The following is a 17,571-nucleotide window of genomic DNA, read 5'->3' as shown; positions in this document are numbered from 1 at the left end:
TGCATGGGGCACGCTGGGATACAGCTCCTGGGGTCTGGTAGGCAGCCTCTCGCTGATTTGATTCTGCAAGCTCCTTTCCCCCCCTCCCCTATCAATTGCCTCATTCTCCTGCAGCCCTGCCACCTGATCTATAGCTGCTGCAGCACCTCTTGGGAACGTGGCGTCCGGGGACAGACAGGACAGCCCTGCTCTATGAGGGCCTCCTCTCCAAGCCTCCCTATCTGATCGCCACGTATTTCACGTGCGTCCGTTGTCTACGGAGGTTTCCATGTGGTCGGCTTGTCCCCCCCTCCCACCCTTTTGTGTAGGTTTCCCCTGAATGGGTTCCCTCCCTGTCGAACCATGGGAACCTTGCCTGACTCTCCCAATCCCTGGCGGAGTCGCTGGACCGCTACCTACCCAAATTGCGGTCTTTCCCCCCCCCAGGGTACTCCCTGCAGATGAGCCACGCTCACGCTCAGATACAGGGTCACGCAAGGAGTAGCCCACTGACCAACCTCGGGTGGTCTCAACTAGCTTCCACCCCTCCTCGGCATCCTCGGGTCGCCCCAGGACAGGCCTGAGGCTGGTGACGAAGCCTTCTCTGTCAGTTGCCTCTGGGGACACCTCTGCACCGATTCCCTCGGAACAGAGCATCAGGCTGTCTTCCACCATGCAGAATCCCTCTGTGAGGTCAAGACAAACGTGCACGGTGGAACCTACCCTACCCAGGTTTGGTGCCCCTCTAGTGGACTTTCGGATGGCGCTCTCCTGCCTGCACAGGTAAGGCAGCCGTCACCGTGCTTAGCAACTGGGACACCTACACAGTGTCTCTGGTACATACGCACTCGTAGGCTGTACACGACAGACCTCCTGGTTCCCCTATCCAGGGGGTATGTTCTGGGCAAGCTGATAATTCAGGCAAACGCCTCTTGTAGGGTTGGTAACTAAAGGTTCTTTTGTAGTGCCTGTACCAGAGAATACAAACCGACTTCTATTGCCGTGGCGATTACATCTGTCTGTTTCCAGTTGCCTTGTTACTTTCATAGGTAGAGTTCCTACACCTACTCCTGGCTGGCTCTATGGTGTTCCATGTGGCACTATTTCCCCCTACCGGGCGAGATATACAGGCCGCCTTCAACTGCCGTAGCAATTGCACCTGTCTGTTTCCAGCCACCTTGCTCCCTTCATAGGTAGAGTACCTACACCATCTCCTGATGCTGTATCCAATATCCCTGGCGGGCTCTATTGTGTTCCGTGCGGCACTATTTCTCTTTTCCGGGCGAGGTATAGAGGCCACTCTCAATTGCTGTAGCAATTGCCTCTGTTTGGTTCTAGTGGGCCCCAAGCTGCCACCTTGCTCCCTTCATAGGTAGAGTACCTTCACTATCTCCAGAGGCTGTAGTCGTTGCTCCTATCTGGCCTTATGGTGTACCTTGCGGCACTATTTCTCCCTTACCGGACTTGATATTGAGGCCACCTTGTATTGCCGTGGCCATTGCACCTACCTCATCATAGTGTGCACCAAACAGCCATCTTACTTCCTTCATAGCTGAAATTCCTGCACAATCTCCAGATACTGTTGATGCGGCCCTGTTTCCCTCTTTTCAGGTGAAATAGAGGGCTTCCTTCAGTTGCCATTGCACTTACTTAATTGTGGTGTGAACCTGTCGTTCTTTGTGGTACCGTGCGGCCCTATTTTCCCCTTCCCGAGCGGAATATAGATACCATTGCTAACGCGGTAGCCGTTGCACTTCTCTGGTCCTAGGGTGCACCATGCGGCCACATCGCTCTATTCTTAAATCTAGTACATCTACCATCTCCAGATGCTGTACCTATTGCACCTGTCTGGTCGTATCTCTGCACTACACAGCCGTATTTCTACTTTACAGGTTGAGGACCTGTACCCTCCAAATGCGGTCGCATTCCCGGATGCTGTGGCTTTGTTTCCACTCTCCTTAGAGTGCAACATGCAGCCACTTTACCTCGGTTTTAGGCGTGTATTTTTAGTATCCCATGTGCTGGACCCTATGGTGCAATCTGTGGCCCATACAGTTTCTGTATTACTGGGTGCTTCCTTCCCCGTGCTCTAATCTGTGCTGCGAATGTTGGTTACTTCCCGTTTTGGTTCTTCCATACATCTGCCACTCCGTTACTGTCGTGCTCTATGGTCTCCTTGTACTTTCTCAAGGCACTGTCCACAACAGGCCATCCTGGTTCAGCATGTACATGGTAACCATATCTGGCAGGGGTGGGCCAGCCCATCCCCCACCTCCACCTTGTCCGTCTAGTGCTACTTCTGGTGTACCCAGTATATGGCTGATCTGTTCTGATCTGGTGGGTGGTCCACATACAACCACGCTCCCTACACCATGGCCAGGTGGTTGTTGGATTTTGTGATAGGGTTGCTCTTGCCATCCCTATAAAATACTACTGTCTGCTGCACTCCGCGTTCCCCATATTATAAAGGAGTACCCGCGTTGTTTTCTATTACAGGGCGGACCATTCCTGGTGGAGTACAGTGATCTCCACTGGATCTTCTCCTTGTTGGGGTACGTAGCTTGGTGAGCACCGGCCGCTGCAGCAGTTTTCGGCCATCACTGGATGTCCTCCGCCACACGGAATCCTTCTGGGGTCAGCGACATTATCCTCTCTGGACGTGCTTCCTGATGAGTCAGGGACAGAACCACTGAGCGCCACACACCTGCCTTGTAGGTGAATTTTCTGCTGATTGCTCTGGCATCGGACAGGGTTCCTTAGTTCCTTCTGGGTCCGGGTGTTCCCTTATATTCTCTGCTTAGTTGTACTATATGACAGAGGACAGTCCCCTTGGACCTTGCTATTGTCTGCGCCTGTCAGGTACTTTCTCCCCCTGGGAGTCTTCTGTATGTCGGTCGCAGCTGGTTTCTACATTTTGTGTAGTCACACCCCGTTTCTTTCATAACAACTTCGCCATTCCTTATGCATATAGGTGTCTGTTGTTTTAGTGGTACAACCCAAGCCGCTGTACTTGCCCTCCCCGGGACAATGTATGCAGATTGCTAGCCACTATTCTTAGAATGGCTAGTTGTCCATGGCCAATTCCTTCCCCTGTTGTCCTCTGGTGGTTCAGTTCCTGGTTCCTTGTGAGCCCATACCGGGTACTCCTTTCTGGATTCCTTGTCCCCGTTCATTTGACCACACAGATTCTGTATGATAATCGTTATTTGGGAGGGGCCTGGGTTGATTGTTCCCCTTGTGGGTTCCAATAGCCTTGTGGACCTCTTGGGATTCGTGTCTATCTTCCCATCCTCCCACGTCAAGTACCTGGTATTGAGTGGTTTAGTGCTACGGTTTGCATTTCCACCTTAGGGAGGGACTTCCTCCTGTTTGTAGAACCTTCCTCCTTAGACTGTTGGGAGTACTCCCCTTCTCCTCCCATGTCTCTCAGTCCAGTGAGTGTGTCCCTGCTGAGATTTCCTGGGCCTGCATCTCCCTGATACTTCATTTGGCCAGCGTTTCTCTGGTCTTGCGCTTTTCAGCGATATTTTGTTTTCAAAGGCTCGTTCCTCGTCTCCTGGTTTTGGGATGCAGGTCTTATCTTATCTTTTTTTCCTGGCCTTTACTTACAACCCCCTCCCTTTCCAAGGGTTGGCGGTTTCCCTTATCGCCTTTGGGGTTTTCACCTTTCAATAGGGCGCTTAACTTCACCTGCTTCGCGGCGGGGGGAGACCTGCTCCCTTCATATGTGAGCCTTGCTATGGCTTCCCTCACTCCAGTGTGTCCCTGCTGAGATTTCCTGGGCCTCCATCTGGTCCCCTTTTTTCCCTGATACTTCGTTTGGACAGAGTTTCTCCGGTCTTGCGCTTCTCAGCGATAATTTTGTTTTCAGAGGCTCGTTCCTCGTCTCCTGGTTTTGGGATGCAGGTCTTATCTTTTCTCTTTTCCTGGCTTTTACTTACAACCCCCTCCCCTTCCAGGGGTTGGCGGTTTCCCTTAGCGCCTTTGGGATTTTCTCCTTTCAATAGGGCGCTTAACTTCACCTGCTTTGCGGTGAGGGGAGACCTGCTTCCTTCACATGTGAGCCTTGCTATGGCTTCCCTCACTCGTTTGGCCTTCAGTGATTCCATGTTTCCTTGCTCCCCTGGCCTGTCAGGGGTTGGCCTCAGGGTGTTTGTGCTTTGGCCTGAGACAATTAGAATGTTAGGTAGCTCTAATACGCGGTGCTGTCCTTCTTTCTCTCCAGCCTTCGGCTGAGCTGGGTGTTCCCCTTTGCCTTCTTCTTGCATTTGGGACTTTCTCCCAGGCATTTGTCCTGGAGTGCTGGCAGTCTTCACTGTTGCTTCCTTGGGGTTTCTCCCTTGTTATGAGGCTTCTTGCATATTCCGTGCTTTTCTCCTGTTGGGTCACATGGTTCTCCCGCACCTGTATGCCCAACCGGTGGCATGGCTGTTCTTTTCCCACCCTCAGGGACTGCTTTGGGACGTCCCATGGTGCGGTGTCCCCCAATGCCATGCACGAGAAGATTGGATTTTTTGTACTCTCCGTAAAATCCTTTTCTCGTAGTAGGCATTGGGGGACACAGATCCCACCCTATTTTTTTTTTCTTCTTTACTTTCGCTTCTCCGGCCTGGTCTCTTGATCTTTCCCCTGTACGGGAGTTGTTGGTTCCTTGCCTTTCTTTTCTCTCCTACTGCTTTTGGTACAAACTGATCTGCCTAGTGCCTGTGGAGAGGGTATAGCCCAACGCGGAGGAGCCAACACTTTTTATGTCTAGTGTCTAGTGTTTTATGTCTAGTTTATGTCTAGTGTCACATCCTAAGAGAAATAAAAAAACACGTAACAACATGTAAAACATGGCAAACATGGTCAATTCAAATACCTGACAATCGGGTGAGCATGGAGCAGATAAGTTACTTAATAGGGAGGTTCCCTCTGGGGCTAGTGAGCCCACACTCACCAATGAAGGAAGGAGTTGCACATTGTCCACCCGATTGTGTAGTGTGGACTATCCCGCCACAGGCTAGTGACGTCAGTTCCTTCAAACAGCACTAAAAGCCGGAGAAAGAAAAAACATCAAATGTCATAGAACAGAGTGAAGGATAAAAGAAAACATTTTTAGATTGCTCCATTTTAGAGCATATATTGTATATAGAGTGAACTATGTTAACGAAATGCGGCCCAACGAGTAACAATATAGGAACTGTGCGGTCGTTTTGGTGTAAAATGGGAACCGAGCGACCTACAGCCCACATTGGGCTATATCAGTATAAGGTACCTGCAAGAACATAAAAAGAAGAAAAAAAACTACTGTTTTCTGTTGGATCTGGTGAGTCCTGTGGCGTCTTCTGTCCCTGGCGCTCTCGCTTGTTCCTGGTTGTCGGCAGCCAGGGTTCTTGCATCGGCAGCATAGTGATGGTGGTATCAGCCGGCAACCAAGAAGGAATCTCAAGCGGCTCCATGTCAAGAAGTGACCAAGCTTTGGTAAGATCTCCAGGAACATGTATACGTATTTGTTTCCCATTATGCAATATGGAGAGTCCGAACGGGTATAGCCATGAATAGGTGATATTCTTCTGGCGCAGTTGCTCAAGTAAAGGTCGGAGTATTCTCCGCTTGGCAAGGATAGATGGGGCTACATCTTGGTATAATGCCAACTCTGATACAGCAAATAACACCAGGGATTTCTCCCTTGCGGCATTTAAGATCTTTGCAGTGTCTACAAAAGAGAGCAGGCCACATATCGCGTCTCTTGGTGGGTCAGAGGTCGATGGTTTGGGTCTAAGAGTACCCTTTCAATGATTACTTCCCGAGCTGCAGCCTCGCCAATTAACTCCTCGAAAACTTCCAAAGCCACTTTCTGGAGAGAGTCAGTTGACTAGGATTCAGGTAATCCTTTGATGTGCTGCATGTGTGACAGGTCACCGCTACAGCCCGTGTCTGGCTGCAGCGGCCATGTGGTGTCCATCAACAGAATGAGCATCGCAGAGCTGCTAAGACGGATGGGGAACAATGGAGCTAGAACCCAGTGGTGGGTACCAGGCAAATATGAACCCCCACCACAGGTTGCCCGCTCTATGAGGTCTTTTTAAGTCTTGGATTAAACCTTTAATGAGTTAAATGTAAAGAAAAAAATATCTGCTAATAATTCTGCTCCTTGTTTTTTTTTTTAATATACAAGTGTAGGGTGACTACTGCACAGGAAGCTTAAAGAGGACCTTTCACCAGAATAAAGTATCTAAACTGACTATACAGACATGGAGAGCGGCGCCCAGGGATCCCCCTGCACTTACTGTTATACCTGGGCGCCGCTCCGTTCTCCCGCTATAGCCTCCGGTATATTCATAGTTAGGCTCCACCCAGGGGAACCTGCCGGCGTCTCTTTCTCCTATGCTGTAGCGATGGCCAATCGCAGCACTCAGCTCATAGCCAGGCTATGAGCTGAGCGCTGCGATTGGCCAGCGCTACAGCATAGGAGAAGGAGACCGCGGCAGGTTCCACTGGGTGGAGCCTAACTATGAATATACCGGAGGCTATAACCGGAGAACGGAGCGGCTCCCGGGGATAACAGTAAGTGCAGGGGGATCCCTGGGCGCCGCTCTCCATGTCTGTATAGTCAGTTTAGATACTTTATTCTGGTGAAAGGTCCTCTTTAAGTATTGTTGTTGGGATTGGTCATCAGTAGGGATAAGCGAATCGACTTAGAATGAAACATCCGAAGTCCATTCGCATAATACTTCGTTTGAATACTGTACGGAGCGAGTGCTTCGTACAGTATTAGAATGTATTGGCTCCTATGAGACAAAGTTATTACTTCGCAAAGTCTCACGAGACTTTGCATAATAACGTCATAAATCAATTTCAACTGTAAAAAAACATTTTTCAGTCCAGTATTTAAACGAAGTATTATGCGAATCGACTTTGGAAGTTTCATCCGAAGTAAATTTGCTCATCCCTAGTCATCAGTATCAAATCAGTGCAGGTCCAGCTCCGGGCACTCCCGCCAATCAGCTGTTGGAAGGCCTCTTAGTATACAAAGTACACTGCCATACATTGTATTGCAGCTCAATCCCATTCACTTAATTGGGACTAAGATGCAGAAAGACCATGTGACTGATGGTCATGACGTCACAGCCCAATCACCGCAGCCCCTTTCAACAGCTGATTGGGGGTGGGGCTGCCGGGAGTCAGAGCCCCACCAATCTGATATTGATGACCTATTTTTAGGACAGGTTATCAATATTTATGTCCTGGAAAAACCTGTTTAAATGCTATATTTAAATTAATGTAAATTGATCCATAGCCTGTATGAATAGGACTAACGTCATGAGACCCCTAGAACCCCCAAGTTCAGCAGAGAGAACCCAAAAATAGACTGATATCATGCTGCTATCGCAGCGGAGTCCAGATACTTCAATGGCAGGTTTAATCTATTTATTATCACTGTATAAATGTGGCGAATTTCAAGAGGACCTTTCACCACTCCTGACATGTCTGTTTTAATGGCTTCATGCATTCCCCATGTAATAATTCCAGAGCATCTATTTGTATCACTTATGCTGTGCCATTCCTTTATTATTTCTACCAGAAGTTATGAATGAATTGCTAGCAGTCTGCAGTAAGGGTACAGAGGGGCGGTAACAAGTTGGGGGGGGTACCTGCACAGTCTGAAAATGTCAGCACTGATTGGATAGAGTGAGTCTGTGCAAGTACACACCCCCTAACTTATTACCGCCCCTCTGTACCCTTACTGCAGGCTGCTAGCAATTTATTCATAACTTCTAGTAGAAATAAAGGAATGTTACAACATAGAGCTGGAAGAAGAGATGTTCCAGAATTGTTATTACATTGGGAATGCATGAAGCTATTAAAACAGGCATGTCAGGAATGGTGACCGGTCCTCTTTCAGGATTGTATCTGTCCTTTCTCAGGCATTACACATTAACCTGTTACGTGTAAGGTAAGAGTTGCCTAAAAAACGGTGAAATTGGCAGTTTTAGCCAACCATCATTCTAAAGTTATAAGATCATTTGCAGTGGGCGAGGAATTCCTCTGTGTGTTGAAAGTATGATCTGTCATATTGGAATTCTTCACCTGTTGTTGGCTGAAGGAACATGTATGACCACTTTGCGCAAGCACATTATATGCAAGACCTGACATACGGTTGATCAGCTGTATTCTGGCCCATCCTAATCTTATGTGCATGGCCAGCTTTAGAGATGCTCCTTCGTAGAGACAGATGTACATGCTCTTTAGGGCCCCTACCTGGACATTCATACCCGAGTGGCAGAAGTCATAGTTATGTGTGTGGGAGGCATTTTGCAGAAATTTTATATGTATGTATATCAGAAAATTCTAGGGTTTCTGTAGGCAGATTAGCTGCACACGTTCTGCAAGTGGGAAGACAGAGAACCCTAGAAGAGAGAAGACCCACCTCCACGTGCCGCAAACCTCTTGGTGGCTGGACATTTAATTTTCAATTTTCCCATAACAGATCTTAATTTTATTCAACAGGTGTTCCCTCAGACCTTGCCTCTATTACCACTTCCACCAATCTTTCCCCCTTACGCCCCTGTGAGTGAGCCCACAGTGCCCATTGTACTTCAGAGCAGCAGAACCATGCCCAGCCAGACACCAAAACCTGGCAGTCTGGCTACAGCAAATGAACCCAAGATGCAGGCAGCAAGCACAGGTGAGAGTCCACATTTTTTGTATCTTCATTTCCATTTCCTAAAGGGGTTGTCTTGCCCTTTATATTAATGACCTATCTTCAGGTTAGTTCATCAATATCTGATCGAGGGTCCGGCACCTTTGCCGGCCTGCTGTTTGAAGAGGTGGCGGCGCTCCATGTGAGCGCTGCTTCTTGTTCATTACACTACACATCGTCTCGGAAGTGCAGTGTAATGACAAGTACTCGCTCTATTCACTTGAATGTAGTGAGTACTTGTGATTACACTGCACCACCGCTACAGACAAGACAATGCGTAGTGTAATGACCAGGAAGCGGCGCCTCTTCAAATAGCAGATCAGCGGGGGTGCCAAGTGTCTGACCCCGCCGATCAGATACCGATGACCTATCCTGACGATAAGTCATCAATATACAGGGAGTGCAGAATTATTAGGCAAGTTGTATTTTTGAGGATTAATTTTATTATTGAACAACTATGTTCTCAATGAACCCAAAAAACTCATTAATATCAAAGCTGAATATTTTTGGAAGTAGTTTTTAGTTTGTTTTTAGTTTTAGCTATTTTAGGGGGATATCTGTGTGTGCAGGTGACTATTACTGTGCATAATTATTAGGCAACTTAACAAAAAACAAATATATACCCATTTCAATTATTTATTTTTACCAGTGAAACCAATATAACATCTCAACATTCACAAATATACATTTCTGACATTCAAAAACAAAACAAAACAAAAACAAATCAGTGACCAATATAGCCACCTTTCTTTGCAAGGACACTCAAAAGCCTGCCATCCATGGATTCTGTCAGTGTTTTGATCTGTTCACCATCAACATTGCGTGCAGCAGCAACCACAGCCTCCCAGACACTGTTCAGAGAGGTGTACTGTTTTCCCTCCTTGTAAATCTCACATTTGATGATGGACCACAGGTTCTCAATGGGGTTCAGATCAGGTGAACAAGGAGGCCATGTCATTAGATTTTCTACTTTTATACCCTTTCTTGCCTGCCACGCTGTGGAGTACTTGGACGCGTGTGATGGAGCATTGTTCTGCATGAAAATCATGTTTTTCTTGAAGGATGCAGACTTCTTCCTGTACCACTGCTTGAAGAAGGTGTCTTCCAGAAACTGGCAGTAGGACTGGGAGTTGAGCTTGACTCCATCCTCAACCCGAAAAGGCCCCACAAGCTCATCTTTGATGATACCAGCCCAAACCAGTACTCCACCTCCACCTTGCTGGCGTCTGAGTCGGACTGGAGCTCTCTGCCCTTTACCAATCCAGCCACGGGCCCATCCATCTGGCCCATCAAGACTCACTCTCATTTCATCAGTCCATAAAACCTTAGAAAAATCAGTCTTGAGATATTTCTTGGCCCAGTCTTGACGTTTCAGCTTGTGTGTCTTGTTCAGTGGTGGTCGTCTTTCAGCCTTTCTTACCTTGGCCATGTCTCTGAGTATTGCACACCTTGTGCTTTTGGGCACTCCAGTGATGTTGCAGCTCTGAAATATGGCCAAACTGGTGGCAAGTGGCATCTTGGCAGCTGCACGCTTGACTTTTCTCAGTTCATGGGCAGTTATTTTGCGCCTTGGTTTTTCCACATGCTTCTTGCGACCCTGTTGACTATTTTGAATGAAACGCTTGATTGTTCGATGATCACGCTTCAGAAGCTTTGCCATTTTAAGAGTGCTGCATCCCTCTGCAAGATATCTCACTATTTTTGACTTTTCTGAGCCTGTCAAGTCCTTCTTTTGACCCATTTTGCCAAAGGAAAGGAAGTTGCCTAATAATTACGCACACCTAATATAGGGTGTTGATGTCATTAGACCACACCCCTTCTCATTACAGAGATGCACATCACCTAATATGCTTAATTGGTAGTAGGCTTTCGAGCCTATACAGCTTGGAGTAAGACAACATGCATAAAGAGGATGATGTGGTCAAAATACTCATTTGCCTAATAATTCTGTACAGGGTGTATATGGCAGGACAACCCCTTTAAGGCAGCATGGCAACTATCAGGTGAGCATGTTGCCTTCCATTAGCCTTCTTGTTATCCTGCCAGATGACTGCTGAGATTTGAACAGAAGTAGATCAGTGCGAAATAAGTAGGCCGTCAGGATTCTTTTTTAATATAGATAGTGACATGGAAGACTAGAAAAACATCAATTAATTTTTTTAATTTGAAAGCATGATTTAATAATAAAGCCTTTAAACCATTCCCTGCTGCTGGACCGACACTTCTCTCTTCACATAGTGTATGTAGGTCCATTTTTGAACTGCTTATTATCTGACAAGACCCCTGCTCATGTGGGGAGTAGTACTGCCATTCCATATGTACTCAGTAGCATACATGGTGCCATGCGTTGGGCTGCAGGTCAGCAGTTTGTCTTGTGAACATCATTGGACATCACAGTAGTCAATAAATGATGCTGTTCTGATCTTTGTTATGCTTTTCATCTCTAGGTGAAAAAAAAGGAAAATCAAAACTAAAAAAAGCAGAAAAAGCTGAAAAAGCAAAGAATGAAGAGGTAATACGGAAGTGTGTTTGCCAGAATGCAGTCCTGCATTTTTATTATTGCACGTCTACAGATATATCATAATGAGGTTTTGAAGACGCAGAGAACCTGGGAGTATCTTCAGTTAAGAATCATGACGTGTCCATAGAAGACATCTCTTTTTATAGTGTAAATACATGGTGTAATACAGCCTTATGTGGGTTTGCGTGAACCCACACATCAGTACTCCCCATTCATACATATTGCTAATTGTTTTTAGGATTCAACAATTTAGGATGTCTAGGGTTCCACTTCCCAAGATGCTGTTATTCACCACTGAACTCGTGTGCCATGTTCTTCCTTCTCAGTACATGAAGAAACTTCATATGCAGGAGAGAGCGGTGGAGGAGGTCAAACTGGCCATAAAACCATTTTACCAGAAGAGGGAAATCACAAAGGATGAATACAAAGAGATCCTGCGTAAAGCAGTGCAGAAGGTGGGTTTGGAAAGGAGATGCAAAACTGTATAGCAAATTTGGTTCTGATGATCTCATCCGCACGCCTTGTAAATGGTGCCCTTTCCAGGAACTTTGGGAACATAAAACAGCTATGTTGATAGGCAAATAAATGTCCCTGTAATGAATTTGAAGCGGTTATCCCATATCCTCTCACGAGAACAGGAGCCCTATGTTCCTTTGTTTGAATCGACTAGAGTCCAGCATGCTCACTGCCGCTCCATTCAACTCTATGAGACTGCTATCTCCTGCAGTTCCATAGACTGTGAATGCAGTGGTAGTGCAAATGTGTGACCACTGCTCCATTGAAAAGGGAAAGCGTCTGACCCCTGTTGTTGTGCTTGTCAGTGGACTTCCTTCTGTCTCTTCATGTAATCCCAGACAGACTCGATAATGTTGAGATCAGGGCTCTGTGGGGGCCATATGATCACTTTCAGGAGTCCTTGTTATTCTTTTCATTTAAGATAGTTCTTAATGACCATGGCTGGATGTCTGGGGTCGTTGTCCTGCTGCAGAATACATCTTGAGACAATCAGACACCTTTTTCTTGGTATTGCATGATGGGCAAGTATCTGCCTGTATTTCTCAACATTGAGGGACACCATCAATCATGGCCAAATCCCCAACTCTTTTTGCTGGAATGCTGCCCCAATCCTGCAAGGAACCTCCACCATTTTTCACTGTTGCCTGCAGGCAGTCATTTTTCCCAGCCCTACTACCAACAAACTGCCTTGTGTTACAGCCAAAATATTTTGACTCGTCGGTTCAGACAACCTGCTGCCATTTTTCTGTACCCCAGTTCCTCTATTTTCTTGCATAGTTGAGTCGCTTGGGTTTGTCTTCAAATTTATTCGGCAGCAGGACAACGACCCCAACCATACAGCCAATGTCATTAAAGAAGACCTTTCACCTGGAAAAACATTGTGAACGAAGTATCCTGACATATACAGCGGCGCCCAGGGATCTCACTGCACTTACTGTTATCCCCGGGCGCCGCTCCGTTCTCCCGCTATGTCCTCCGGTATCTTCTCTCACTAACTTATAGTAGGCGGTGTCTGCCCTTGTCCTGTGGGCGTCTCCTTCTCCTAGGCTGCAGCACTGGCCAATGGCAGTGTAGAGCTCACAGCCTGGGAGTTTTTTTTCTCCCAGGCTGTGAGCTGTGCGCTGCGATTGGCCAGCGCTACAGCCTAGGAGAAGGAGACGCCCACAGGACAAGGGCAGACTCCGCCTACTATAAGTTAGTGAGAGAAGATACCGGAGGACATAACGGGAGAACGGAGCGGCGCCCAGGGATAATAGTAAGTGCAGTGAGATCCCTGGGCGCTGCTGTATATGTCAGGATACTTCGTTCACCTGTTTTTCCAGGTGAAAGGTCCTCTTTAAGAACTACCTTCAACGTAAAGAAGAACAAGACGTCCTGGAAGTGATGATATGGCTTCCAGAGCCCTGATCTCAACATCATCCAGCCTGTCTAGGATTACATGAAGAGACAGAAGGATTTGAGCAAGCCTACATCCACAGAAAATCTGTGATTAGTTCTTCAAGATATTTGGAACAACCTCCCAGCAGAGTTCCTTCAAAAACAAGTATACGTAGAAGAACGGATGCTGTTTTGAAGGCAAAGGATGCCCACACCAAATATTGATCTGATTTTAGATTTCTCTCTTGTTATTTCACTTTGCTTTTAGTTAACTGATAAAATAAACTATTAACACTTCTGTTTTTGAAAGCACTTACTTTGCAGCATTTTTGCGCACACCTGCCTAAAACCTTTGCACAGTACTGTATGTATATTCATGTTTTCATACTTCCTCTGCTTACTGCAGATCTGCCACAGCAAGAGCGGGGAAATCAACCCAGTTAAAGTGGTGAACTTGGTCAAAGGCTATGTGGACAGGTACAAACACATCAGAAATAAACAGAAGAAATCCGGAATATTTGAGGATCCTGACTTGGGCCGCGATTCACCCATATAAATTATCATGAGAAACTGCAGAGTACATACTAAGTAGACATCTTTCATCGGAGGTCGTCTGGTCACACTCCCTCCGTCTCAGTCGATGATTTGTAGTATACAGGGGAGAGGATTTTCATTTTTCAGGACAAAAAAAAAAAATGTCTGATTTATTCTTCTAAACTCGTCTTGGATTTTTTGTTTGCCAGTTTTGAACCATATTGCCATATACTGCACACCGCTCTGCCAGCTTGCATTTCACAGAGGTTCTCCCTAGAGACGTGGAAAATACGGAAAGCAGAAGTAACACCATGTCACGGAGACTTGGGATTATTGTTGACATCTGTTGTTCTATCCCTTTGTAGTTTGTGTTACTAAAGTATACATGAAAGAATGAATAGATACATTTGTAACAAACTCTTTTATTTTTTCTTTTTTCTGTGGGTACATTTTTGATTGGCATGAAAGAGCGGTGAACAGCCAGCCTTTAATAATGAGAGCAATGGAAGAAAATGTTCTGGAATAAAGATTTGTCCTTTGACAATGAAATATGTATGAAGGGCAATTTTGTAATAATTCAATGGTTTTAACGGATGTTTCTTTGGTTTATACTACATCATTTTGCAGAAATTAGTCTAGTTTAATGGGAAAACTGCATGGGATACCCTCATTTGTTTAAAAGGAACCCATGACTTTGGAAATGCTGTGCAATCTGTGGGCAGCGTGCTATAGAGGTGGAGGAGCTGAACAGATTTATATATATATAGTTTTGTAGGGAAAAAATCATTATGACTTGTATTTCATGCATTTAAATCCCTGCTTTGCTAGTAGTCACATGGGCGGTCCTACTCAGTGACTGACTTCCCTGTACGGTTTTGCGTGTCATCCGCGAAGTAAGGCCTCCTGCACACGGCCGTTTTTTTTCCCGTTTACTGGCCGTTTTTTGCGTTCCGTATACGGATCCATTCATTTCAATGGTTCCGCAAAAAAAACTGAATGTACTCCGTATGCATTCCGTTTCCGTATTTCTGTTTTTCCATTCTGTTTTAACATAGAACATGTCCTATTATTGCCCGCAAATCACGTTCAGTGGCTCCATTCAAGTCAATGGGTCCACAAAAAAAAATGGAACATATACGGAAATGTATCCGTATGTCTTCCGTTTCCGTTCCGTTTTTTGCTGAACCATCTATTGAAAATGTTATGCCCAGCCCAATTTTATCTATGTAATTACTGTATACTGTATATGCCATACGCAAAAACGGAACGGAAAAACGGAACAGAAACGGAAACACAACGGAAACAAAAAACGGAACAACGGATCTGTGAAAAACGGACCGCAAAACACTGAAAAAGCCATACGGTCGTGTGCAATAGGCCTAAGACCGCCCACTGGACTCCTAAGCATAGAAAGAGGGCTTTAAATGAATGATAATTCAAGGTACACTCAATCTTTTTCCAAAAAAAAAAATATGCGCAATTCTGCTCAGCTCCTCCACCTCTGTGACACAGTCCCTGCAGATCAGATCGCATGTTTAATATGACAAGTTCCCCTTTAAACAGGTTGTACACGGTTTACCAATCCTGTTTTAGAAGCGTTTCCCAGAAATTAGATGGATCATAGGTTGTCCTGCTGCTAGAACTCCCAGTGACCTGTAAGCTGCAGGGGAATATGACTGTAAGTGTTAAATTTCCCTGCAGGACCACCTCCACGGAGAAACTGAAGCATTGTATGGTATCTGTTTAAAGGGATTCTCCAGGATTTAACAATTGATGACCATCGATGAGCGAACTTCCAAGTTTTGAAGTTCGGGTTCCGGTTACTGCACAATTGCATTATGGATACCGTGACCATGGACCATAACTTTAAGGTCCATGGTCACGGGATCCATAACGCAATTGTGCAGTAATCGGGACCCGAACGCACAGTTAAAAATTTTAAGTTCGCTCATCACTATTGAATAGATGATCAATATCAGGTCGGCAGGGGTCCAATGCAGTGCAACCTGCTGATCAGCTGTTCGCGGGGGTATCTCAGGTGCTGGAACTGCACATCTCGGTCCGTTGTTTTGTGGACAGAGCTGGTCACTGTGGTGCCAAATGGCTGACTGGCATGATTGCAGGATGTCAGACTCCCACCTTTTATGATTTTGATATCCTGTGGCTAGATCATCAACTGTTAAAGCCTGGAAAACCCCTTTAAATCAATAGGAAGTCAATGTAATGCGTGGACCTGCTGGGTCCTGCAGAGAGTTTATCTCTGATTCAGGTAATTGTTGGAGGTCATGTACTTATAAAGTGCAGCATTTCCTAATAGGTCACTATTAAACCAATCAATCCCTTTAACAAAACTATTGTAAGTTTGTAAAGGAGGATTGGAATAGAAAGTTCTCCGGTTCATTTCAATTGATGGCATATCTGATCGGAAGTATGCCACCATGTGTCCCCCGCCAGTCAGCTGTTCTGTAGTAGCGCCAGCATCAGGAGCAGCTCTGCAGTAACCAGCTCTGTACGTCTGATGCTGGCGCTACTGCAGAACAGCTGATCGGCAGGGGTGTTGAGTGTAGGACCCTGCCGATCAGATATTGATGGCCTATCCTCATATAAACTGCCTGGAAAACCCCTTTAATGAAGTAGTGTGAAAATACCCTACTTTGTCTATTTAGTAGAAAATCTCTTACTTATGGGGCATTAAAAGATGACTTTTATAATATGCATTTCTGATAACTTTATAAAGGAATTGAAGTGTGATATTTATAGAGCTTGTGAATGCAGTCTAGCATAGATTTACAATACCATACAAGCCTTATCCAGCTCTGTGCAAGGTATTCTTCTGATGCTTTTAAAGGGCATCTGTCAGCAGGTTTGTCCCTATGACACTGGCTGACCTGTTACATGTGCACTTGGAAGCTGAAGGCATCTGTGTTGGTCCCATGTTCATATGTGCCCGCATTTCTGAGAAAAAGGATGTTTTAAAATATGCAAATGAGCCTTTAGGAGCAACGGGGGCGTTGCCATTACACCTAGAGGCTCAGCTCTCTCTGCAGCTGCCGCACTTCCTGCACTTTGACAGGGCTAGGCATGATGATGTTTTCACTTCCTGGAAAGTGAAAGTGTAAAGGGCGTGGCAGTTGCAGAGAGAACACGCCCCCGTTGCTCCTAGAAGCTCATTCGCATATATTTTAAACGTCATTTTTCTCAGCAATGAGGGCACATATGCACATGGAACCAGCACAGATGTCTTCAGCTGCCAAGTGCACATGTAACAGGTCATCCAGTGTCCTAGGTACAGATCTGCTGACAGATGCCCTTTAAGGGCTTTAAGAGATGTAGCGAATGGACTATGACGTCCATTTTTATTGTGACTATTCCTGTAGCTGCAGTAAGGTCCCTGCAGATAGATGGCTGTAACAAGCTGTATTTTTGGCTGAAATGCCGATATAACTTAAAGGGATTGTATCATCAAATGACCTATTCTTTAAATCAACTTTTTATGTTAAACATACTTTGTAAAAAAAAACATTTTAATTTTCCATGTTACTATCTATATAAAAATATCCTGGCATCTTGCAGTTTTCACTCTGACCATGGAGCCTCATAATAGACGGATACTTCCTCTTCTGTTGAGATTACTTTTCAGGAGCAATCTCATTACCATCATAGGCAGGATTTAAATGACAGGTAACACCTATATATAGATAACACAGGGCCAATCATTCACAATACGTGATGGTCACAGCTCACCTCCTCCCCCTCACGACACAATGACCTCTTCTCAGTTGGCAGTGCTTGCCCACAACCCACTCCAGGCTACAGGTTCCTTTTTCCATGTGGCTGCTGTAAAAGCATACTGGTATATCTGAGCGTTGGTAACTGGTGGTGCGCAAATCGAACTACAGATAATGGATCCAAAGTCGATTCATTCTAGCACTTTGTTTTAATGCTGTACGGAGACCTG

At 45.7% G+C, this 17,571-nt stretch overlaps 1 protein-coding gene across 1 annotated transcript in view; it reads left to right on the top strand.

Moving 5' to 3' along the window:
• The window catches only part of PHRF1 (PHD and ring finger domains 1), a 67,787-nt gene extending 53,520 nt beyond the window's left edge, over window positions 1–14,267 (top strand). The window contains 4 exon segments of the mRNA XM_040410749.1: window positions 8,473–8,650; window positions 11,113–11,177; window positions 11,513–11,641; window positions 13,486–14,267. Coding sequence (XP_040266683.1) covers window positions 8,473–8,650; window positions 11,113–11,177; window positions 11,513–11,641; window positions 13,486–13,635 — 522 coding nt within the window. The 3' untranslated portion in view covers window positions 13,636–14,267.
• Window positions 14,268–17,571: the final 3,304 nt, after the last annotated feature.

Source organism: Bufo bufo, chromosome 10, assembly GCF_905171765.1.
Source record: "Bufo bufo chromosome 10, aBufBuf1.1, whole genome shotgun sequence".
NCBI classification, from domain to species: domain Eukaryota; kingdom Metazoa; phylum Chordata; class Amphibia; order Anura; family Bufonidae; genus Bufo; species Bufo bufo.
Note: the sequence above shows the minus strand (reverse complement) of the source record. Positions and strands in the feature narration are given on the sequence as shown.